The sequence below is a fragment of the Hypanus sabinus genome, chromosome X1, assembly GCF_030144855.1.
Source record: "Hypanus sabinus isolate sHypSab1 chromosome X1, sHypSab1.hap1, whole genome shotgun sequence".
In the NCBI taxonomy this organism is placed as follows: Eukaryota; Metazoa; Chordata; class Chondrichthyes; order Myliobatiformes; family Dasyatidae; genus Hypanus; species Hypanus sabinus.
This window is the reverse complement of record NC_082738.1, coordinates 68,862,422-68,888,717: the sequence shown is the minus strand read 5'-3', so window position 1 is coordinate 68,888,717 and position 26,296 is coordinate 68,862,422. Positions and strand designations below refer to the sequence as shown.

The following is a 26,296-nucleotide window of genomic DNA, read 5'->3' as shown; positions in this document are numbered from 1 at the left end:
TGGTGGTGAGGATTTCAGATGGTATAGTTTAGCGTTGCAGAGTTATATTTTTGCCTTTGGCATTGTGCATTGGGTTCCTTACATAGTTGAAGATGAGCGATGTTTGGAGATTTTTCTGCTTTGTGAAGGTCCCAGTTGATTTGAGTTTGCAATTTCAGGTTCAGATATTTAGCACACGTGCATCAAAGCACACTATGAAATGCATCATTTGCATTAACGACCAACACAAGTGAAGATGTGCTGAGGGCAGCCCTCAAGTGTCACCACACAACTCGTGGGTACATGGAACACTCTGCCAGTTGTGGTGACAGAGGCAGATCCATTAGGGACAATTAGGAAACACTTAGGCAGGCACATGGATGATAGAAAATGGAGAATTATGTAGGAGGGAATTTATATTAAAAGGTCAGCATAGCATCATGGGCCGAGGGGCCTGTAATGTACTGTAATGTTCTATGTTCTAATAATAGTTATAATAGTCTAGTAAGAGTGTTGAAAATCCTCTTTCTTTGACAGGTCTCTTTTATTTTCATTATATTTGTGGTCACTGCATTTTGTATAAACTGCACAGGAGCATTTTGTAATGGTTAAAGGTTATTATTTGACTTGCAGTGCATTTGGCCTTTGAAAAATCCTAGAGCGACGTCAACTTCAACCTTTCTGTTTTCAGAGTGGTGCAAACATCCATTGAAAGTTTTGGGCAAATGTTTACAATCCTCCACATAAAGAAATTCTCCTAGTTTTATGTGACTAAGCCATGATTTCCTGAGTGTTTCCAGCATTTCCTATTTTGGCTGCTTTATTTAAATTATGAAGAAATGCATCAGATGTCAGAAGTAGCAAGTATGTTAGTTAGTTTGTTGACTACACTTGGGGTATTGTGAGCAGTTTTGGACTCCTTACCCAAGAAAGGATTTTTTAATTTATTTATTGTATGCAGCGCGGAATAGGCCCTTTGGGCCCAACGAGCCACGCCACCCAACAACCCACCTATTTTATCCTAGCCTGATCACAGGACAATTTACAATGACCTGTTAACCTAATAGCCGGCACGTCCTTAGAACGTGGGAGGAAACCCACGCATTCACAGGGAGGAATGTACAAACTCTTTAGAGATGATGTCAGAATTGAACTCTGAACTCTGATGTCCCAAGCTGTAATAGTGGCGTGTATTGTCTGGTATTGGAGAGGGTCCAGAGGAGGTTCATGAGAATCATCCTGAGAATGAAAGTGTTAATATATGTATGAGGAGCATTTGCTAGCTCTGGGCCTGTCTATACTCATTGTTTCCTATAGTGGGGGAGTCTCGGACCAGAGGACATAGATAGAGTGGATGTGGAGAGGATGTTTCCTATAGTGGGGGAGTCTAGGACCAGAGGACACAGATAGAATGGGTGTGGAGAGGATGTTTCCTATATTGGGGGAGTCTAGGACCAGAGGACACAGATAGAGTGGATGTAGAGAGGATGTTTCCTATAGTGGGGGAGTCTAGGACCAGAGGACACAGATAGAGTGGATGTGGAGAGGATGTTTCCTATAGTGGGGGAGTCTAGGACCAGAGGACACAGATAGAGTGGGTGTGGAGAGGATGTTTCCTATATTGGGGGAGTCTAGGACCAGAGGACACAGATAGAGTGGATGTGGAGAGGATGTTTCCTATAGTGGGGGAGTCTAGGACCAGAGGACACAGATAGAGTGGATGTGGAGAGGATGTTTCCTATAGTGGGGGAGTCTAGGACCTGAGGACACAGATAGAGTGGATGTGGAGAGGATGTTTCCTATAGTGGGGGAGTCTAGGACCAGAGGACACAGATAGAGTGGATGTGGAGAGGATGTTTCCTGTAGTGGGGGAGTCTAGGACCAGAGGACACAGATAGAGTGGATGTGGAGAGGATGTTTCCTGTAGTGGGGGATTCTAGGACCAGAGGACACAGATAGAGTGGATGTGGAGAGGATGTTTCCTATAGTGGGAGAGTCTAGGACCAGAGTTCACAGATAGTGGATGTGGAGAGGATGTTTCCTATAGTGGGGGAGTCTAGGACCAGAGGACACAGATAGAGTGGATGTGGAGATGATGTTTCCTATAGTGGGGGAGTCTACGACCAGAGGACACAGATAGAGTGGATGTGGAGAGGATGTTTCCTATAGTGGGGGAGTCTAGGACCAGAGGACACAGATAGAGTGGCTGTGGAGAGGATGTTTCCTATAGTGGGGGAGTCTAGGACCAGAGGACACAGATAGAGTGGATGTGGAGAGGATGTTTCCTATAGTGGGAGAGTCTAGGACCAGAGTTCACGGATAGAGTGGATGTGGAGAGGATGTTTCCTATAGTGGGGGAGTCTAGGACCAGAGGACACAGATAGAGTGGATGTGGAGATGATGTTTCCTATAGTGGGGGAGTCTACGACCAGAGGACACAGATAGAGTGGATGTGGAGAGGATGTTTCCTATAGTGGGGGAGTCTAGGACCAGAGGACACAGATAGAGTGGCTGTGGAGAGGATGTTTCCTATAGTGGGGGAGTCTAGGACCAGAGGACACAGATAGAGTGGATGTGGAGAGGATGTTTCCTATAGTGGGGGAATCTAGGACCAGAGGACACGGATAGAGTAGATGCGGAGATGTTTCCTATAGTGGGGGAGTCTAGGACCAGAGGACACGGATAGAGTGGATGTGGAGAGGATGTTTCCTGTGGTGGGGGAGTCTAGGACCAGAGGACACAGATAGAGTGGGTGTGGAGAGGATGTTTCCTATATTGGGGGAGTCTAGGACCAGAGGACACAGATAGAGTGGGTGTGGAGAGGATGTTTCCTATATTGGGGGAGTCTAGGACCAGAGGACACAGATAGAGTGGCTGTGGAGAGGATGTTTCCTATAGTGGGGGAGTCTAGGACCAGAGGACACAGATAGAGTGGATGTGGAGAGGATGTTTCCTATAGTGGGGGAGTCTAGGACCTGAGGACACAGATAGAGTGGATGTGGAGAGGATGTTTCCTATAGTGGGGGAGTCTAGGACCAGAGGACACAGATAGAGTGGATGTGGAGAGGATGTTTCCTGTAGTGGGGGAGTCTAGGACCAGAGGACACAGATAGAGTGGATGTGGAGAGGATGTTTCCTGTAGTGGGGGATTCTAGGACCAGAGGACACAGATAGAGTGGATGTGGAGAGGATGTTTCCTATAGTGGGAGAGTCTAGGACCAGAGTTCACAGATAGAGTGGATGTGGAGAGGATGTTTCCTATAGTGGGGGAGTCTAGGACCAGAGGACACAGATAGAGTGGATGTGGAGATGATGTTTCCTATAGTGGGGGAGTCTACGACCAGAGGACACAGATAGAGTGGATGTGGAGAGGATGTTTCCTATAGTGGGGGAGTCTAGGACCAGAGGACACAGATAGAGTGGCTGTGGAGAGGATGTTTCCTATAGTGGGGGAGTCTAGGACCAGAGGACACAGATAGAGTGGATGTGGAGAGGATGTTTCCTATAGTGGGGGAATCTAGGACCAGAGGACACGGATAGAGTAGATGCGGAGATGTTTCCTATAGTGGGGGAGTCTAGGACCAGAGGACACAGATAGAGTGGATGTGGAGAGGATGTTTCCTGTGGTGGGGGAGTCTAGGACCAGAGGACACAGATAGAGTAGATGCGGAGATGATGTTTCCTACAGTGGGGGAGTCTAGGACCAGAGGACACAGATCGAGAGGATGTGGAGATGATGTTTCCTATAGTGGGGGAGTCTAGGACTAGGGGACACAGATAGAGTGGATGTGGAGAGGATGTTTCCTATAGTGGGGGAGTCTACGACTGGGGGACACAGATAGAGCGGATGAGGAGAGGATGTTTCCTGTAGTGGGGGAGTCTACGACTACAGGACACAGATAGAGTGTATGAGGAGAGGATGTTTCCTATAGTGGGGGAGTCTAGGACCAGAGGACACAGATAGAGTGGATGTGGAGAGGATGTTTCCTATAGTGGGGGAGTCTAGGAGCAGGGGACACAGATAGAGTGGATGCGGAGATGATGTTTCCTATAGTGGGGGAGTCTAGGACCAGAGGACACAGATAGAGTGGATGAGGGGAGGATGTTTCCTATAGTGGGGGAATCTCGGACCAGAGGACACAGATAGAGTAGATGCGGAGATGATGTTTCCTATAGTGGGGGAGTCTCGGACCAGAGGACACAGATAGAATGGGTGTGGAGAGGATGTTTCCTATGGTGGGGGAGTCTAGGACCAGAGGACACAGATAGAGTGGATGCGGAGAGGATGTTTCCTATAGTGGGGGAGTCTAGGACCAGAGGACACAGATAGAGTGGATGCGGAGAGGATGTTTCCTATAGTGGGGGTGTCTAGGACCAGAGGACACAGATAGAGTAGATGAGGAGAGGATGTTTCCTATAGTGGGGGAATCTCGGACCAGAGGACACAGATAGAGTGGATGTGGAGAGGATGTTTCCTATAGTGGGGGAGTCTAGGACCAGAGGACACAGATAGAGTGGATGTGGAGAGGATGTTTCCTATAGTGGGGGAGTCTAGGGACAGAGGGCACCGATAGAGTGGATGCGGAGATGATGTTTCCTATAGTGGGGGAGTCTAGGACCAGAGGACACAGATAGAGTAGATGCGGAGGTAATGTTTCCTATAGTGGGGGAGTCTAGGGACGGAGGGCACAGATAGAGTGGATGCAGAGATGATGTTTCCTATAGTGGGGGAGTCTAGGGACAGAGGACACAGATAGAGTGGATGTGGAGAGGATGTTTCCTATAGTGGGGGAGTCTCGGACCAGAGGACACAGATAGAGTGGGTGTGGAGAGGATGTTTCCTATAGTGGGGGAGTCTAGGACCAGAGGACACAGATAGAGTGGATGCGGAGAGGATGTTTCCTATAGTGGGGGAGTCTAGGACCAGAGGACACAGATAGAGTAGATGCGGAGAGGATGTTTCCTATAGTGGGGGAGTCTAGGACCAGAGGACACAGATAGAGTAGATGTGGAGGTAATGTTTCCTATAGTGGGGGAGTCTAGGACCAGAGGACACAGATAGAGTAGATGCGGAGCGGATGTTTCCTATAGTGGGGGAGTCTGGGACGAGAGGGCACAACCTCAGAATACAAGGATTTGCCTTTAGAACAGAGATAAAGGGGAATTTCTTTCGCCAGATGGTGCTGAATCTGTGGAATTGATTGCCAGACAGCTGAAGAGGGCAAGGCATGTAGTATATTTAAAGTGGAGTTTGATAGGATCTTGGTTAATCAGGTGAAAGCTTATGGGGAAAAGGCAGGAGAATGAGATTGAGAGGGATAATTAATCAGCTGTGATGTAATGGTGGAGCAGACTCAATGGGCTGAATGGTCTAACTCAGCTTCTTTGTCTTATGGTCATAGAGGAAAGTGCTTCCTGCACTGTCCACCAACATTTCAGACTTGGTCTCGACCACGATTTAAACACATTAAAGGTTTCCTCCTACATTTCTACCCTTCCTATGTGGACCCACAGATTCCGGAGGTTTACTGAAGTAGCAAGTGCTGACCTTGCAGCATATCCTGAGGAACTGATGATTCCTGGAGCATGGAAGCTAATTTTACTGAGGCTTGATGAAGGTTCCGCGTTTTGTGACGATAAGGAGCTCAAATTGTATTTTCCACTTCATTTACCAGGCCGGTATATTATCATCCCTGCCTGTTCTTGTGTAGCTTGTAGCAAAATTGCCAACAACATTTAAATTATCATTAATCTGTTTATCAGACAATGTCTGACTTTGGTGAGTAAATTTCCTGTTACGCATTTTAAAATGCAACAAGCACTGCTGCTTTCTGTAATATACTACTGGGAAAAGGATATGTAAACAGGATTTCACTTGGGTCACTTTCATTTCCTGTTTTTGGCCATTTCTTACACTGATCTCCAGATTTATCGTTCTTTATTGGTCACTACTAACAATGAAAATTTATATATTGTATGAATGTCTAATTCAATTGATTGACAAGAATTTCTAATTTTTGAGTCACAAATGAATAAATACACATATTTCATTTAACTCAGTGAAGGTTTAAAGCTAACATGGCAAATGCTATTGTATAGCATCGTTAAGGCACAGAAAGAGTTTGGTAAGGAAGTTAAATTACAGTTATGTTACTAGACAAGAAATCCGGAGGCCTGTGCTAAGTTCCCACCATTAGAGTTATGAGATTTAAGTTCTGTTAATAATCTGGAAGTATTCAGCTTATCTACATCGAGCGCTTTGAAAGGGAGAGCACAACTACAGGTGTGAAGATCCCTGCTGCACCTGATGAGATAGATAGGTAGATACTTTATTCATCCCCAAGGGGAAATTCAACATTTTTCCAGTGTCCCATACACTTATTGTAGTAAAACTAATTACATACAGTATGACCCTGTGATCTCTGTCTCAGAGGCTGATGTTAGGCTGTCTTTAAAGAGAGTGATATATTTTTATGATATATTTTTGAAAATTTGGCACCCCTATCTACAAAAGATAGGATTAAATATATAGGTCCTTTGAAGATAAAATTATTAGTTTTTTGGGGAAAAAAATAAAGATATTTACTAAAGTTATTTTGAACTCCATGGAGCATGTGGGGATCCTCCGATATCCAGGCAATCCTTCTTTCTTTCTTTTTTTTTCTTTTTTCATTTTTTTTAGACAGGGATGTTAAGGGGGGAAGGGTTAAGGGGAGGGGGGAGGGCTAATATTCATTTTCACTATTCTATTATTCTATTCATTTTATGTAATTCTCTTAAAAATTAATAAAAATATATTTAAAATATACACAATTGATTTACTTGTTTATTTATTATTATTTTTGTTTTATTTATTATTATTTTTTGTCTCTCTCTGCTAGATTATGTATTGTATTGAACTGCTGCTGCTAAGTTAACAAATTTCACGTCACAGGCCAATGATAATAAACCTGATTCTGATTCTGCTGTCATTGGAAGGCAGCATCCATCGTCAAAGACCCTTACCATCCAGGCCATGCTGTCTTCTCACTGCTACCATTAGGAAGGTGGTATTGGAGCCTCAAGTCCCACACCACCAGGTTCAGAAACAGTAATTACCCCTCAAGCACCAGGCTCCTGAACCAGCATGGATAACTTCACTCACCTCAACACTAAATTGATCACTGAACACAACCTGTGGACACACTTTCAAAGACACTACAACTCATGATCTCAGTTCTTTTTATCTATCTATTTATTATTACTTGTTTCTTTTTATATTTGCACAATTTGTCAGTCTTTGTGTGTAGTTTCTCATTGATTCTGTTGTATTTCTTTGTTCTACTGTGAATGCCTGCAAGGAAATGAATCCTAGGGTTGCATATGGTGACATAAATCTGTACTTTGATAATAAGATTAACTTTGAACTTTGTAATTCTTGTAAAAACAAAAACTGGATGTTTAATGACCTTCAGGGGAGGAAATCTATTGTCATTACTCATTCTATAACTTTTTGTTTGTTCTCCCCACCCCCATATTATCTTACGTGATCAGGAGTTTTTGAGCTTTGTATTCCCTCCCTGCTGGGGTGAAGCACAGTTATAACCATATGTAGGTCCATTTGTCATTTCAGAAATTGGACTGGGCACTTCCGGGTATGACTCACCCCTGTGTGCCTGACATAATTCCCGCAACATGTTTGCAGGAGATGACTTTGCTTCCTGGAAGGCATTCCTTTGGGAACATATCAGTGGAAATTGGACTAAGTTGACCTGGGAGTGCCCACCATTGGAACTAGATCACTAAATTTAACCAGAATTTACCTCTCCAAATCTTGTTTGCCATACCTGAGCTTTGAAAATAATTTGACAAGTGGGTGGTCTTTTTAAAAAATTCTTAAATTCAATTTTTAAGATAGTTACATAGAATTAATAGAATAATAGAATAATATATCAACTCTCCCCCCTGCCCTTGACCCCTCCCCCCCTTAACATCCCTATCTAAAAAAAAAGAAAGAAAGAAGAAAGAAAGGCTGCTTGGATATCGGAAGATCCCCACATGCTCCATGGAATTCAAAATAGCTTTAATATATGTATTTGTTTCTTTCCCCAAATGACTAATAACTTTATCTTTGGAGCACCTATATATCTAATCCTATCTTTTGTAAATATGGGTGCCAAATTCTCAGAAATGTGTCATATTTATTCCTTAAATTATAAGTAATTTTTTCAAGTGGAATGCAGCTAAAAATTTCATTATTCCAACGATCCATACTTAAGTATGAATCTGATTTCCAAGTAACTGCAATAGCCTTTTTGGCTACTGCCAATGCAATTTTTATAAATTCTTTCTGATATTTGTTCAATTTAGGTTTAAGTTTAATCCCTTCAATATCATCTAGTAAAAATAATATTGGGCTATGTGGACCATATAACAAGACCAAGTAGAATGTAAAAAAGTACCAGTTTCTTGATTACATTGAAAACATTGGTCAGATAAATTTGGGTTTAATCTATTTATTTTTTGTGGTGTAATATATAGTTGATGTAAAACATTGTATTGTACTAATCTAAGTCGGACATTTATTGTATTTGTCATAGTGTCAAGACATAGTCTTGACCAACTTGTTTCATCTATTTTAATATTCAAATCAGTTTCCCATTTTTGTCTTGACTTATGAATTCCTTGTTTAAGTGTCTGTTGTTGAATCAAATTATACATACAAGAAGTAATTTTTAAAATTTTTCCTTTTTGAATTAAAGTTTCTATTTCATTAGGTTGCGGCATTAACATTATTTGACCCAGTTTTTCTCATAAGTAAGCCCTTAGTTGAAAATAACAGAAAAGAGTGTTATTTGATATTTTATATTTATTCTTTAATTGATCAAATGACATCAATATACCTCCTTCAAAACAATCTCCTATATATCGAATCCCTTTTTGAAACCAGTTGTATAAAAGTTGATTATCCATTGTAGAAGTGGGTGGTCTTGATTTGTTTTGTTTTGGTATTTAGCATTAAACCAGCCTCCAGCTCCCTGTGTGGCAGAGAATACCCCAGGTCCACCACCCTCATGCCCCATATCTGGAGGCTGTGGTTCCTGGTCCTAATCCCCGGACAGGGTAATATCCTCCCTGCAACCAGTCCATCTAGATACAAAACATAGAACAGTACAGCACAGCACAGGCTCTATGGCCCACAATGTTGTGCCGACCTTTTAACCTACTCCAAGATCCATCTAACACTTCCCTCAGGCTTAGCCCTCCATTTTTCTATCATCCATATCTAAGAGTCTCTTAATTTCCCCTAATGATTCTGCTTCCACCACCACCAGGACGTTCTACACACCCATCACTCTCTATGTAAAAGAAAACCTACCTTTGATATATGCCCTATACTTCCCTCCAATCAGCTTAAAATTATGCCACCTTGTAATGACTGTTTCCATCCTGGGATAAAGGTGCTGGCTTGCCCACGCTAACAATTATTCTTCTTCTTAAGCCCATTATCCCTACTGGGGTATAGGTCACCAACAGGAGCTTGCTGGAACCCTCTGTGCTGTCTTTACGACAGTTATTTAGTTTATAATATTTTCGCTTAGTAATTCATTCAATAGTATTTTCTAGTTAGAATTAGAAGTGTTTAAAGTGTATTCATTGCATGTAAAATATATCGGCATGCGATGACGTCACATCCGGTTTCGCCGCGTCTTGTGGGAAAACACCGGTTTGAAATTAGCGCGAGGGTGGGGGCTTTCCACGAGGCTCACCTGAGCAGAAGCAGTTTTGCAGGCATGAGAAATCACAGTGAGAGCAACGCTGTAAGTTAATAGATAATCGATATATTGAACTAAGATGTTAATGCTGATCCTGTTAGAGGTAACGACGGTAGATAATGTTTATGCTTTCCTTAGTTAAAGAGTCGCGGATAGTTTGCATGGAAGTGTATTTAAAGTAGTCAATGGAGCAGGTAAACTCTCCCTGTATACTGCACCTTAGTGTAATGTAGTTATAGTCACCTTTGCAAGTATTTACACTTGAAATGTGATATTAAGGAAGGAACAAATACTGTATCAATCTTGTATTGTTTTATCAACAGTTTTCACCATATGTTAATGTGAAGAGTGAACAGTAAATGGTTAATCTTACTGCGATCTGGTTCTTATTAACTGGTTTATCTCGACGTTAAATTCGGCGTTCGTTACACCCGAAGGAGAACGTTACAGTGAAAAAGCGGCATTATCAGGTGTTTCAAGTGCTGCAATGTCAGCTCAATCCAGCATCAAGTCGACGCCACCCAGCGACAAGGGCGGTAAACCGACATCAAGTAAGCCCACCCGGGCGTTATCAGGTGTTCCAAGTGCTGCAATGTCAGCTCGATCCGGGATCAAGTCGATGGCGCCCAGCGACAAGGGCAGTAGAACGACATCAAGTAAGTCCACACAGGCAAGAGCCAAGGCAGAAGCCGCCAAGGTGCGACTGCATTACGCCAAACAAGAAGCAGTTTTGAAAATGAAACTGGCCACCAAAGAAGCCGAAAAGGCCGCCAGAGAAGCCGAAACCCAGTTGGAAATGGCAAAAATATCGACAGAGTTGCAAGTGCTGCAGCTGGAAGGAGAAGGAGAAGCTGCCATGGTGGAAGCAGAGTACATAGAAGAAGCTGAAGGGTCGCGTGATCTGACCGAAACAAGTTCTGCTTTAGAAAGGACCAGACTGGAACGCACGAGCGACTATGTACAATATCAAGCAGACAGGCAGGCTCGTCTCCCCTCTCCATACCTATTCGATAACTTCCCCAGCTACGAGGAAGAGAATTTACCCTCGCGGCCCCGCGATGAAGTCAAGAATGAAAGAGCTGACAACCGATATACTTTGACACCAAAGTTACAAAGTTCGATGCGAAGAGACGTGGAGGTTGAATCCAGGATGGCAAATTCCATGAGAAACGTGCGTTCTCAGTCATATAGGCGCCAACGTACTTCTCCAGCCCGCATGCCGCTTGCAGCAGATCCCACGCTGCAGTATTTAGCACGACGGGATCTCGTCACTTCGGGACTGTACCAGTTTGACGATAAACCCGAAAATTACCGCGCTTGGCTCTCCACATTCACCAACGTGATTGACGGGGTCCAGCTCAGTGCAACCCAAAGGTTGGACCTTATGGCGAAATGGCTGGGGAAAGAATCACGCGACCAGGTGAGACGCATGCGTTCAGTGTACATCAACAAACCTGAGCTAGCCTTAAGCGAAGCGTGGGAGAGACTTTGGGAGAGATATGGGGCCCCCGACATTATTGAAGCGGCGCTATATCGACGTCTGGAAAACTTTCCTAAGGTGTCAGCCAAAGATCACTTTAAGTTAAGAGAATTCGGAGATTTACTCATGGAGATCCAAGGCGCCAAAGAAGATGGCTATTCAGCTGGTCTAGTATTCCTAGATACTCCATCCGGGATTAGACCAATTGTGGACAAACTTCCATTTGGGCTGCAGGACAAGTGGCTGACTGTTGCCTCAGAGTACAAGGAAGACCACGATGGTCGATTTCCTCCCTTTAAGCACCTCACTAGGTTTGTGTGCAAGGAGGCGAAGAGGCGAAACGACCCTAGCCTTGTAGGTCCAGGAAGCAGTTCGATTTACACCAAGCCAGGCAGATCCGTTTCGAATGTTTTCAACATTGATAAACCCGTGTCAGTGCTCAAGACCGAAGCCCTTACGACTAACAACGACCCTGGCAAGTATTGTCCATTGCATAACAAACCTCACCCCCTGAAAGCATGCAGAATGTTTAGGGAAAAACCCCTTGAAGAGAGGACGGCTCTTCTCAAGGAGAAAAGAATATGTTTTAGATGCTGTTCCTCAACCTCTCACCTCGCCAGAGAGTGTACGATCGCCGTGAAGTGTCCGGAATGTGGCAGCCCAGATCACGTCGAGGCCATGCATCCCGACCTGTCACCACAAACCGAGAGCGCTCCTTCACCCCCACAACAGGACGGCGGGGAGGGAGAGGCTCACTCTAGGTCAATAGCTGTCAGCACGAACTGTACAGAAGTTTGCGGTCAAGCTCAGTCAAGTCGTTCTTGTTCCAAGATCTGCCTCACTAAGGTGTACCCTAAAGGAGCCAAAGACAAGGCCATCAAAGCCTATGTGATTCTGGACGATCAGAGCAATCGTTCACTAGTCAGTCCAGAGTTCTTTAAATTGTTCAACATTGAGAGTGAGCGGTTCCCATACTACCTCAAAACTTGCTCAGGCAACATGGAAACCCAAGGAAGGAAGGCAGAAGGCATCCAGATCGAGTCCCTGGATGGTAAAGTCGTCATCTGTCTCCCTCCGCTCTTAGAGTGCAATGAAATCATGAATAACCGCGCTGGGATCCCGACACCAAGTGCGGTGCTACACCAGCCGCATCTCCACCACATCGCCAAACACATCCCAGAACTGGATCCGAAAGCGGAAATACTCCTGCTATTAGGAAGAGATGTTATCCAGGTACACAAGGTTAGGCAGCAGATCAATGGACCACTCAACGCCCCCTTCGCGCAACATCTGGATCTGGGCTGGGTGGTGATAGGAGAGGTGTGTCTCGGTGACGTACACAAACCGATGGTTAACACACTCAAGACCAATGTGCTAGAGAGTGGCCGCCATTCAATCTTTCAACCCTGCCCGAGTGTCCCGTGCATCAAGGAAGCACAACAAGGCGTTAACAAGCGCGAGGCAAGCGACGAGTCGCTGGGCCAGTCAGTCTTCGCTCTAACGAAGTATGACAACAAACTTGCACAATCAGCTCAAGATACCATTTCTTTAAAAACCAAAGACACCAAGGTCTTCAGAGATGAAGCAAATAATGGGGTTGCCCCATTGCCAATCAGAGAACCACGCCAGCGCTCACCAGATAACAAAGAGCAGGCAGTCAAACGGTTCACGTCCTTACGGAAAACCCGGAAAAGGAAACCTGAGATGCAGCAACGCACCCGATTGGCCCACGAGGTACTGTGCACCCTAATGGCAGAGGTCACAGCCATTATAAACGCACAATCATTCCTACCTGTGTCTTCTGACCCAGAAAACCCCTTTATACTTTCGCCATCAACGCTCCTTACGCAGAAGGCAGGAGCACCTCCTCCACCAGGAGACTTCTCAGACAAGGATTTGTACACAAAGCAATGGAGACAAGTCCAGGCTCTGGCAAATCAGTTCTGGCCTCGCTGGAGACAAAAATATCTACCTTTGTTGCAACAGAGACAAAAGTGGACAGAACCCCGAAGGAATCTTCAAGTTGAAGACTTAGTCCTGCTCAGGGACAAGCAAGTCGCTCGCAACAGCTGGCCAACGGCCAGAATCACTGCTACATTCCCTAGCGGGGATGGACATGTCAGGAAGATCGAATTGAAGACTACCGACCAAGGCGATGTGAAAATTTACCAAGGGCCGGTTACAGAAGTTATTCTACTTCTACCCAATGACTGATTAAGAGACTAAGTTTCGTACTCTGCTCATTGTGACCTTACGAAGGTCAAGCGGGGAGTGTGCTGTCTTTACGACAGTTATTTAGTTTATAATATTTTCGCTTAGTAATTCATTCAATAGTATTTTCTAGTTAGAATTAGAAGTGTTTAAAGTGTATTCATTGCATGTAAAATATATCGGCATGCGATGACGTCACATCCGGTTTCGCCGCGTCTTGTGGGAAAACACCGGTTTGAAATTAGCGCGAGGGTGGGGGCTTTCCACGAGGCTCACCTGAGCAGAAGCAGTTTTGCAGGCATGAGAAATCACAGTGAGAGCAACGCTGTAAGTTAATAGATAATCGATATATTGAACTAAGATGTTAATGCTGATCCTGTTAGAGGTAACGACGGTAGATAATGTTTATGCTTTCCTTAGTTAAAGAGTCGCGGATAGTTTGCATGGAAGTGTATTTAAAGTAGTCAATGGAGCAGGTAAACTCTCCCTGTATACTGCACCTTAGTGTAATGTAGTTATAGTCACCTTTGCAAGTATTTACACTTGAAATGTGATATTAAGGAAGGAACAAATACTGTATCAATCTTGTATTGTTTTATCAACAGTTTTCACCATATGTTAATGTGAAGAGTGAACAGTAAATGGTTAATCTTACTGCGATCTGGTTCTTATTAACTGGTTTATCTCGACGTTAAATTCGGCGTTCGTTACACCCGAAGGAGAACGTTACACCCTCTGTCCTGGGCAAATGAAAAGGTTGATCAGCCCAATGGCTTCCACCTTCTCCACACGACTTTGTACATCTGCTAGACCTCATTCCTCTCCCAGTGATGAGGTCTTTGAAGCTTCTGTAGTTCTGGGTTTTTATGAGATGGGTTCCTAGCCCCATGCCTGACCCTCCTCCTTTCGCAGCTCGGCTTGAACCATCCAGGAAGGAGATACTCTGTTAATACCACTTACTATTTTAACACCTAAAATAGCTGTCTTGTATTGCCCTCAAGCTTAAAGATGCAAAATTCACCAGCAAATTATAGCTGTGTTGTAGATTACTGATGTTGGGGAGAAGCAGATTATGTTAATAATTCATATGCATTCTACATGTACTCTCGTTGTTGGGTGATCAACCACTGGACTAAATTACTTGATCATTTTAGAGAATCAGTGGTTACTTTGGAATGTGTATTTAGAGAAAAAAATAATTGAGTTCTGCTTTCCAATCAGTTGACTTGTTCTGTACATGAAAGCTGATCATTAATTGACAGAATCATTCTAGACTAGGGATTTCCAACCTGGGGTCCACGGACCCCTTGCTTAATGGTATTGGTCCACAGCATAAAAAAAGTTGTGGAACCCTGTTCAAGGCAAATCGTGGAAGCGTAAGACAGCTTGTTTGTTGTGTTGTTGATTAAAAATTCAGAGAGGGATGATTCAGAGAAGGCTCATGGACTGTTTGTCCCACTCCCATCAGGGAGGAGGCTACATAGCATCCACACCAGGACGACCAGACTCAAAAACAGGACTATCCCCAAGCAGTAAGGTGGATCAACACCTCCACCCACTAACTCCACCATCACTTTATCATTTCCTGTCAGTCACTTTATGTATAGACACTTTATGAACATACAATCAAATTATGTATATAAGCCGTCTTATGCACCTATATTTATTGTGTTTTTTATTGTTATTGTTCTTTATCTTATTATGTTGTTTTTTGCTGTATTGGATCTGGAGCAGCAATTATTTCATTCTCCTTTACATTTGTGTACTGGAAATAACATTAAACAATCTTGACCTAGACATTTCTTGACATTAAAGTTGAAGGTGTGGCCTCTGTCAGTAAGTAACACAATGTTGAGAGTACATTGAGTCTCTCTACATAAGTTATTTTCATTTGAGGAAAGATGTGATTCTTAAACTAAGCAAAGTGAAGGATATTTCTGTACAGAATTTGAAAATTTCCTTTTTCAAATATCTCAATTATGGCATTGTGTGAATTGGATGCCATATAAAGATGCCACCATATGTTGTCAGCAGTATGCTCTGAGTTTTATGGACTTATCCCTGTTGTGTTACTGGAAATTTTGTTTTAAATCATCACATCTGTCTCCATGTAAAGGCCGGAAACAACCAGACTGATTTTAAAGGACCTTGTGGGCATGCAAAGCTGCATAGATAATTAAAGGTTATGTAATGGTGATTAAGTTGAAATGGCTTAGAACATGGTCATTATTAATAACTTAACAGAAATTTGGATAGATACATGGATGGGAGGGGTATGGAAGGCTATGATCCAGCGGTAGGTCAATAGGACGAGGACGAAGCAGATTAATGGTTTGGCACATGCTAATAATAATAATAATTTATTTATAGAGCACTTTTCAAACAGACTATGGAGATCAAAGTGCCTTACAATGGGATAAAGTTCAAACATGAAAATAAAACAAAATTATGTTAGTTAAAAGCAAGGTTAAATAAATAGTTTTTGAGGACTGAAGGGCCAGTTCTCTGCTGTAGTGTTCTATGATTCTATTAATTTCTTATTTCAATATTAGTTTTACTAATATACTTGACTGTGCTCTGCTAACTTTGATTTATATAATGATTGACTTTATGAAAGTATGTCATTCCTCCATTGAATTGTACTGTAACAACGATGTCAAAGGCACATTCTGCAAATCTAACTCTAAGAAACAATATACAGTATCTTGTTTCACACAAGCTTTGGTAATGTAAAAACTCACATTTTTTTCAATCTTCTTTCTGGTATAATATGAGTAGTACAGAATTTAAGTTTCTTTATAAGCATCACTATCATGACCTGCTTACTGAAGTAAGCAGAGCACATTTATGTATATAATAAAGCAAATATTAATATAAAGAGATGAATAATAATTAAATCAGAAGATGGCTTCTATGCTGTAGTGTTCTATGACATACATCATCATCATTATCACGGCCCATGTTGTTTTATGTGTATGATCATGGTCTTTCCATGACTATGGTTGTTCATGGCAAAATTTTTACAGAAGTGGTTTGCCATTGCCTTCTGGGCAGAGTCTTTACAAGACAGGTGACCCCAGCCATTATCAATACTCTTCAGAGATTGCCTGGCTTCAGTGGACGCATAATCAGAACTTGTGATCTGCACCGGCTGCTCGAGCAACCATCCATCACCCACTCATGTCACCCTGAGCAGTTACTACACCTTGCCCAAGGGTCACCCGTGGGCTAGCAGAGGGAAGGAGAGCCTCACTCCTCTTATCATTGTTGGATACTCCTCCATTATGTATTTGAGTCAGAACAGTTATAAGTCTCAATATTAAAGGACCGAGAAATTATTATCACTCAATTTGTTCCATCAGCATTGGTGTTAATCAGTTTCTCACTTTGGCCTATACAGACTCTGTGGGGACAGAGAAATAATTTTTAAAAATGCTGGAACTTAAAATCAGTATAGGCAGTGTCTCTGGGAAGAATATAACTGTTAATATATTCAAATTCCAACATTAACTCTGTTCTCAGGTCCCACGCCACCAGGTGCAAGAACACTTACTACCCCTCAACCACCGTTAAACCACTGTGAAACCGAAATGTTCCCACAACCTATAGAATCACTTTCAAGGGCTCTTCACCTCATTTTATGATTTTTATTGCTTATTTATTACTATTTTTGTTTGATTTTTGCTTTCTGTATTTGCACAGATTATCCTTTGCACACTGGTTGTCTGTCTTAGTTTGTGTGTAGTTTTTCATTGATTCTTTGTATTTATTGTGAATGCCCACAAGAAAATGAATCTCAGGGTTGTATATGGTAGCATACATCTACTATCTACTTTGAAAATAAATTTACTTCAAACTTTGAAATGCTGCTCGATCTGCTGAGTGTTTCCAGCATTTTAAAAAAAATTTCAGATTTCTGGTTACTGCAGTATTTTTCTTTGGTTTTCATTGATGTGGATATAGATGAGCTAAGAAAAAATTCAAAGGTTGGCGATTCAAGATTAGCTTTATTTGACAAATGTACATGGAAACATAGTGAAATGTGTGTTTGCATCAAATCAAATCAGGTGAGGATTTACTAGGGGCAGCAGCAAGTGTCGGTGTGCCTCTGGCTCCAACATAACATACCCACATCTCACTGACCCTAACTATATTTTTGGAATGTAGGACAAAACCGGAGCACCCAGTGGAGATCTTCACTGTCACAGAGAGAATGTACAAACACCTCAGATATGGTGGCGGGAATTAAACCCACGGCGCTAACTGCTACCGCACTGCCCTATACTACGTCAAAATTGATGTAAAAACAAAAGGTATATTTTAGCGCTGATTTATGAGGCATAGAGTCACTGAAAAGTACAGCACAGAAACAGGCCCTTTGGCCCATCTAGTCTATGCTGAACCATTTAAACTGCCTACTCCCATTGACCTGCACTGGGACCATAGCCCTCCATATCCCGAGCATCCATATACCTGTCCAAAGTTTGCTTAAACGTTGAAACACACCACTTGTCCTGGCAGCTTGCTCCACACTTCCATGACCCTCTGAGCGAAGAAGATTCCCCCTCATGTTTCCCTCATGTCCCCTTAAGCTTTTCATCTTTCACCCTTAACCCTTAACTCCAATTATAGTTCCACCCACTACGAGGCATGTATTTGTGTACTAATTCAGAATTCAATTGAAGCAGCCAAATTTTTACTTCAAATTTTCTTCCCTGTGTAAATAGTTTTAAATACTTTTTTGTCTAGTAGCAGTATTTTTGATATGTACTATTATTTTTTTTTACTTTTGATTTTGAATTATTACAATTTGAGTTTGCATTTTCTTTTGGGTATCTTTAAATGTTTGAACAGTTTAAGAAGTTCAAACATGAAATACTCCTTCCCCTCCCCAACTTCTTATTCTGGCTTCTTCTCCCTTCCTTTCTAATCTTGATGAAACGTCTTGACCCAAAACATCGACCACTTATTCCTCAGGTAGCAAAGATGCTGCCTAACCTGCTGAGTTCCTCCAGAATTTATGTGTGTTACTTAAGAAGTTCACCTTTAAATTTTTACTTTGAATGAAAAGAATACCTTTTGTTCGAGAGAATAAAACTAAGATTATGAGTAATATTTTTAGAAATCTTATGATGATGATCTGGGTGGCGGGTGGAGCTTAGTCTCTACCAAAGGAGGTATAAGGCAGTCCTGCCCTCCGCAAGCCTGCAGGTCACTCTTGGGTAGGGTGCTTAGCAATCCCAGGCAGACAACCTCTGAAGAGTATTGATAATGACTGGGATCACCCGTCTTATAAAGACACTGCCCAGACTTCCGTAGAAAAATTTTCCAAGAACAATCATGGTCTTGGAGACCGTGATCGCCAATGTCATACAATATGCGTGGCATATAATGATGATGCTGCTGTGATGTTGATGTGTACACACGTGTTATAAAATTGGTATGATGACTGCATTAGAGACCTCTCTGTTGGTTTGTTTCCATTTATTGGCCAGATAAACACTCTTAAAAGAAACTTTAAAGAAAATAGATAAGACAATTCCAACATTTAGACCCAGTAATGATTATGTATCATGTGTAACTTGGAGGTAACTTCCATGCGGTTGTATTCTCATGTGTCTGCTGCCCTTGTCGTCGGTAGTAGAGGCTGTGAGATTGGTATGTTCTATCATTTATTTATTTATTTAGAGATACAATATGGAAAGCAACCTACCTATTAATCCTAGGTAAATCACAGGACAATTTACAATGACCAATTAACTTACTAAGTGGTACGTCTTTGGACTGTGGGAGGAAACCAGGGCATCTGGAGGAAAGCCACGCGGTCATGGGGAGGAATGTACAGATTCCTTACAGATGACGCCAGAGTTGAACTCTGAACTCTGACACCTCGAGCTATGTTAGTGTTGTGCAAACCGCCTGGCTGACATTTAAAAGTCAACCAAATGGAAGATCAGATGGTCAGTTTTCTGGTCATCATGCTAAATGACTTGCTTTAAAATTCCATAGTTATCATTTTAGGGATTGAACTCAAATAAGCTGGATTGTAAGTCCAAGCAATCTAAAATGAACTATATATCATGGTAAAACACACAAAATGCTGGAAGAACTCAGCAAGCCAGGCAGCATCTATGGAAAAAAGTGCAGATGATGTTTCATGCAGAAACCTTTTGGCACAACTGAGTCCTGCTGAAAGGTTTTGGCCCAAAATGTCAACAGCACTTTTTTCCTTAGATGCTGCCTGGCCTGCTGAGGTCCTCCAGCATTTTGTGTGTGTTGCTCAGATTTCCAGCATCTGCAGATTTTCTCTTGTTTATAAATCATGGATACCTCAATTTTGGGCACATAATTTATCAGTTCCTTTCACCATTGCATTGAATACTTTTTAAATGTTTTCTTCACTTGTACTGTACATTCAGCAGGGTGGTGATGCATCTGTTTTGGACATTATTATTTAGTGATTCCTTTATGAATTACTCCCGTCAGTCTTTTTATAAAATTGTTGACTTCAACTGCTTTGTGCCTCCTAGTACGTTGAATATAGAATTATTTTTAATACAAGAAATTCTGCATACTGAAAATCTTGAGCAACATACACAAAATCCTGGAGAAACTCAGCATGTGGGCATCATCTACGGAGGGAAATCAATAAGCGGACCCTTAATGGAGGGAAATGAAGCTTAATGTTTTCAAGATGAGACCTGGTGAATTTAGGTTTCTGATGAAGTGTTTGACCCGAAAACATTCACCGTCATTTCCCTCCGTAGATGCTGCATGACTTGCAGAGGTGTGTGTGTGTGTTTTATATTTGTGTTGTTTTTCCATTGAGCATCCACATACATGCAGAGCCGTTTTTCAGATTTATTTATCACATATATATTAACTGTGTCATTTGCGTTAACACCCAACACACCTGGGGGTGACCTGCAAGTGTCGGCAGAACACAACAAGCAATAAACAACAGTACAACAAGCCCCTTTCCTCCCTCCCACCCAAACAAAGAAACAGTCTTCCAACTTCAGGACAGGCCTCCAGCCTCCAGTCCCCAGGCTTTAACTATAGTACTTCAAGTTTCAGACTTCTGATCGACCTTTTGACTCCAATTTTCAGTACCGCACCACCTTTTCAGGGTGCAGAATGGAACTAACTGAGTGATGCTTGATTTGACTGTTACATCTAGTTGTAGGATGTTTGACTGGACTTGCTTATTTAGCAGGCAAATTGTTAGGGGATGCATTGCAGGAGTGTCATTCTTAGATTCCTCCCAGTCTCATTCTGATTTCAGAAGCAAATCCCCAGTTAATCAGGTTGCTAGGTAGGTCTTTATTGAGTTTCTGTCTGCTTGGTGAAATCATAGGAAAAGCACGGTAGTTGTGGCAGTTAAATAAATGTTGTTTCTGTAGCTTTTTTTAACCGAGTACTACCATAGCAACCAATTAAATAGGATAGCTAAACCTATAATCTGTTGAAAGAGTACAGCAGTTCATTATTGTTGATTATGTGATTCTTATTCAGAGAGCAAAATTCATGTATGAGTCATGAAGATGGAGAAGCACTGCTCCACAGTACAACAATTCTCCCAGCAACCCCATTTTGTGGTGTAACCTGGTCTTTATTCTGCGAGGCGTTGTAAGGGTGGGGTGGCTAACTGCTGGGAATCAGGCTGGACACTGGATGGCACAGTAACGTAACAGTTACAGCACCAGCAACCCGGGTTCAATTCCTGCTGCTGTCTGTAAGGAGTTTGTACGTTCTCCCTGTGACCATGTGGGTTTCCTCCAGGTGCTCCAGTTTCCTCCCACAGTCCAAAGATGTACCAGGAAGTAGATTCCAATGCAGTCTCCACCTCATCTTAACCACAACCTGAATCTTTTGACAGCAAGCTACCTTCAAACCATGTTGTGGTCTTGGAGAGAGTACTGCTGGGACAACAAGGTTAGTGACATTAATAGGAAAGATTTAGGGCACAGCATGGTAGCATAGCAGCACTATTACAGCCTAAGCAATGTGGGTTCATTTCCCATCATCATCTGTAAGGAGTTTTTATATTCTCCCCTGACCGCGTGGTCTTCCTCTGGGTGCTCCGGTTTCCTCCCACATTCCAAATACGTAATGGTTGGTAGGTTAATCAGTCACATAGGTGTAATTGGATGGCACAGGCTCATTGGGTCGAGGGGGTCTTGTTACTATCTCTGAATACAAAATTTAAAGAGGTTCTCATCATCGTCATCATTATGAGCCATGTAGTATGATGTAGGTGGTTGTGGTCTTGGCCATGATTGTTCTTGGCAAGAACAATTGCTGCCTTCAGTGCAGTGTCTTTACAAGATGGGTGACCCCAGCCATTATCAATGCTCTTCAGAGATTGTCTGCCTGGTGTCAGTGATCACGTCACCAGGACTTGAGATCTGCACCGGCTGCTCGTACGACCGCCCACCACCTGCTCCCATGGTTTCACGTGACCCTGATCTGTGGGGTGGGGGGGGGGGGGCTAAGCAGGTGCTACACCGAGCCCACGCATGACCTGCAGGCTAGAGGAGGGAAAGAATTCCTTACACCTCCTTTGGTAAAGACGTATTTCCATCCCACCACCCAGAAAGAGGTCCTAAAATAGCAAAAAATTGTAGATATTGGTAGTCTGAAATAGAAACAAAAATGCTAGCAATGTTCTAACTTAGGCAACATCTGTGGGGAGAGAAACAGGGCAATGCTTCAGGTGATCCTTCATCAGAACTAGGAAAAACTATGCACTGAGCATTTGTAAAAGGGAAAGATAAAGATTATATACACTAGCTTTATTTGTGAAATGTGTTGATTGCACATCAACACAGTCTGAGGATATTCTGGTGGTGCCTGGACACGTCACTATGCTTCTGGTACCAACATAGTATGCTTACTAACCCTAACCCATACACCCTTGGAATGTGAGAGGAAACCGGAGCACCCGGAGGAAACCCACGTGGTCGTCGATCACTGGCACTTCAAAGCTTTACACTACTGTGCCAATATGGGAGATTTCAAAATTGTACACAGAACTCTTGAAGAGGTTAAATATTTGGATCAGAGTCTGAAAGCGTTACACAGTACATCATGTACGGGGAAGAATCAGATTCAAAATAAAGAAGGACTCATAAATTGTCCGTGCATTTCTGCTGCCCTCTGTCTTGTGTGACAGGCATTTTCCTGTGAGTGTGTGTGTGTGTGTGTGTGTGTGTGTGTGTGTGTGATGACAGACTGTGTGGAAACAAAAGTTTCACGAGTTTGTTCTTACTGTGACAGAACAGGAAAGGATTTCATTCAAGGTTAGGTAGTATTTATAACCTTGGTGTTTTCCAGTCATAATCAGTCTTTTCCTGAAAGCCATGCATTTTTTCCTGTAGTTTAGCCTTACTATCTTCTGGGAAATGTTGGGGGTGACTTATGTTTCAAAGTTCCAAAAGGGATGTACGGTTCCTTTGTGTGAGAAATCTTATTTTGTCTATTTTTGATGGATTAAAACATTTTGCCTTTGGTAGCGGAAAGCTTTTCATTGGTCATGTATTGTGCAAGTGAGAATAAACTCATAGTTGACCTTGACCTATTCCAAATTGGGCCACCTTCAAATGATCATGCAATTAGTCAACATGATATCTGAAACAGTGTGCTGGGTTACATCCAAATAACCTTTACAATGGTTTGTTCATTCGTTATGTGCTGTGGTGTATGACGTGGGCTATCACAGTCTTTCCACGACCATGTTTGTTCTTGGCAAATTTTTCTACAGAAGTGGTTTGCCATTGCCTTCTTCAGTGCAGTGTCTTTACAAGATGGCTGACCCCCAGTTGAAGGAAGGTCAGTGAGCCCCTGCTGGGCAAAGGAAGTGCTGCAAAGATGACTTTGAAATCAACCTGAAAAAATTCAACATTATATCTAAAGATTGGGAAGACATTGCACTCAATAAATACACCCAGAGGAAATCTGTAGAAGAGGGAGCTGTGCTACATGAGAGCAACCTTTGCTGTGCCACAGAGAACAAATGGCAGCTGAGAAAGGAGAGACTGACAACCACTGACCACAGTCACCATTTACTCTTGTCCACACTGCGCTAGAATATGTGGATCCCGGTCGGCCTCTACAGTCACCTGAGGATCCGCCAATAGACAAGCCCTTAGGAGAATATCACACTTAATTCAAGCGATCACACGGTTACATGTTTATTAAGACTCTTAACACAATGAGTGACGGCACATACGGTCTTTCAGCTTTACATTCAGAACCACACCCTAATCCAGGTCTGGTCTCTGCCACACGAGAGCATCTTGAAGCCCTTCAGGAGCAGTGATATGCCAGAAGGGGGGAGCTTAATGACCCTATTAAACCAGAAATACCATTTATGAGCAAATTATTTCTTTCAGTGCGCAGAGATATGCAACCCATGAGCAGCTTGGAGGATTAATATATTGGGGGAACCACTTCGTCGAGCACCTTCACTCCACCCAAAGATGCATTTCCCAGTGGCCACCCTTTTCAATTTGCTTGTGAGTCTGTTGGGGTCATCTACTGCATCTGTTGCTTCCAGTGCTGCCTGCTCTACATTGAACTAAATTGACTTTATTTCTTACGATCTTCACATACATGAGGAGTTAAAATCTTTACATTATGTCTCTGTCTGAATGTGCAATGTGCAATTTATAGTAATTTGTAATAAATAGTATGTACGACGGGACAGTCGATATAGCATAGAAATACCATTGTATCAGCATGAATTAATCATTCTGATGGCCCTGCCTTTAATCTTTACGTTACATCTCCATCTAAAACATGCAATGTGCAATCATAGTAATTTATAATAATTTATAATAAATAGAACAGTCAATGTAATATAGAAATACACTCAAGTCAGTGTGAATTAATCAGTCTGATGGCCTGGTGGAAGAAGCTGTCCTGGAGCCTGTTGGTCCTGGCTTTTATGCTGCAGTACCATTTCCTGGATGGTAGCAGCTGGAATAGATTGTGGTTGGGGTCTCCAATGATCCTATAGGCCCATTTTACATAACTGTCTCTGTAAATGTCCTGAATAATGGGAAGTTCACATCTACAGAGTCCCAGGTTCTGCGATTGAGAGAAGTACAATTCCCAGTGATGTAGCCAGTCAGGATGCTCTCAATTGTGCCCCTGTAGAAAGTTTTTAAGATATGGGGACTCATGCCAAACTTCTTCAACTGTCTGAGGTGAAAGAGGCGCTGTTGTGCTTTTTTCACCACACAGCCAGTATGTACAGACCACGTGAGATGTATGCTGAGGAACTTAAAGCTGTTCACCCTCTCAACCTCAGATACATTGATGTCAATAGGGGTGAGCCTGTCTCCATTCCTCCTGTAATCCACAACCAGCTCCCTTGTTTTTGCGACATCGCAACGTCTCCTTCAGGATTGTGTCAGGGTGATGACTTCTTCTCTGTAGGCTGCCTCATTGCTGAGTCCTGACATCTGTAAGAAGTTTGCACATTCTCCTGTGACCATGTGGGTTTCCTCCGTTGCTCCTATTTCCTTCCACATTCCAAAGACGTACAGGTTAGTAAGTTGTGAACATGTTACGTTGGCACCGGAAGTGTGGCGACACTTGTATTTCTGCTCAAGCAATCCTTGCTGGTTTGATTTGTGTGCAAATGACACATTGTGGCGACCCATTTCCTGGCACATCCGAACCGACTCACAATCAGATAGCCTACGGGGGTTTGCGAGCACAGAGCTTTGGAGCCTCTGCGCCATGGGGGGCAGGTTGAGGGAGGCTTAAAAGTGAGGCTGAGGATTTCGAATAAAGTTTTTTCCTTCGACTGCAGTTACCGACTCCGTGTCGTAATTTTAGCGCTGTGTGTAGCACACCGCTACAACATCTCAATGTTTTGATGTGCATGTGACAAATAAGTAAACCTAATAAAATTCAGTGTGGTCGGATCTACATTGCAGGACTTGAAGAGATGTTGTTTATCATCCAAGCTCTGTTGGTTGCTGACTATTTGTTCACTAGGTCGGTGTAAAGTTCAAAGCACATTTATTATCAAAGTATGTATACATTATGCAACCTTGAGATTCATCTCCTTATAGGCAGCCACAAAACAAAGAAACCTAATAGAACCCATTAAAAAAAAGACTCAAACACCCAGTGTGCAGAAAAAAAACAAATCGTGCAAACGATAAAAGTAAGCAAATGACATTCAGAACTGAAGTTCACAAAGCCAGGCATCACTGCAGCTGAACCGGTGTAAAGGATTATAGTGGGAGATGTTTATATGCAGGACTTTTATGCAATTTATGCAAAATATGCAATCTTGCAGACTTCTTATGAAAGTTGTTTATTGTGAAGTCCCTTGAAGTCCTGTAGCGTGGATTCGCTGAAAATGGAAGGATGATTGCCAGAAATGTGGAAGATGTGATAAATGTGTTCACATACTCCGTCACTCCCCAACTCACAGACACACTCTCATTCTGCATAGTGGTTAGCACAACGCTTTACAACCGGGTTGCCTGTAAGAAGTTTGTATGTTCTTCCTGTGTCTGCATGGGTTTCCTCCGGGTGCTCCAGTTTCCTCCCACAGTCTAAAGATGTATTGGTTGGTTGGTTAATTGGTCATTGAAATTGTCCAATGATTAGGCTGGGGTTAAATAGGGGAATTGCTGGGAGTCCTGGCTCGAAGGGCCAGAAGGGCTGTTCTGTGCTGTAAAAGATAAATAAATATTGAATTGTGGAGCAGACTCGAGGGTTGAGAGGTATTTACCTACTCAAACACCTTCCAGTCTGTTGTGAAGCTGCCCAGTTGGGGTGCACCTCCACTTCATCTGCCAAAAGTGAAATTTCCCATTGGCCAAATATTTTAATTCCTATTCTCATT

The 26,296-nt window shown here is 42.6% G+C and overlaps 2 protein-coding genes across 5 annotated transcripts in view; both read left to right on the top strand.

Moving 5' to 3' along the window:
• LOC132384984 (rho GTPase-activating protein 23-like) overlaps positions 1 to 26,296 on the top strand; it is a 510,483-nt gene that overhangs the window by 186,792 nt on the left and 297,395 nt on the right. The gene's annotated exons all lie outside the window — the stretch shown is intronic.
• Positions 12,065 to 14,326, top strand: LOC132384517 (uncharacterized). Its single transcript, XM_059955665.1, has 2 exons — positions 12,065 to 13,752; positions 14,031 to 14,326. The coding sequence occupies exon 1, from the start codon at positions 12,214 to 12,216 to the stop codon at positions 13,426 to 13,428; it is 1,215 nt and encodes a 404-aa protein (XP_059811648.1). The 5' UTR covers positions 12,065 to 12,213; the 3' UTR covers positions 13,429 to 13,752; positions 14,031 to 14,326.

Excerpts from the sequence above, each read along its gene's own strand:
- LOC132384517 (XM_059955665.1), top strand. The coding sequence starts at position 12,214 with ATGGAAACCCAAGGAAGGAAGGCAGAAGGCATCCAGATCGAGTCCCTG.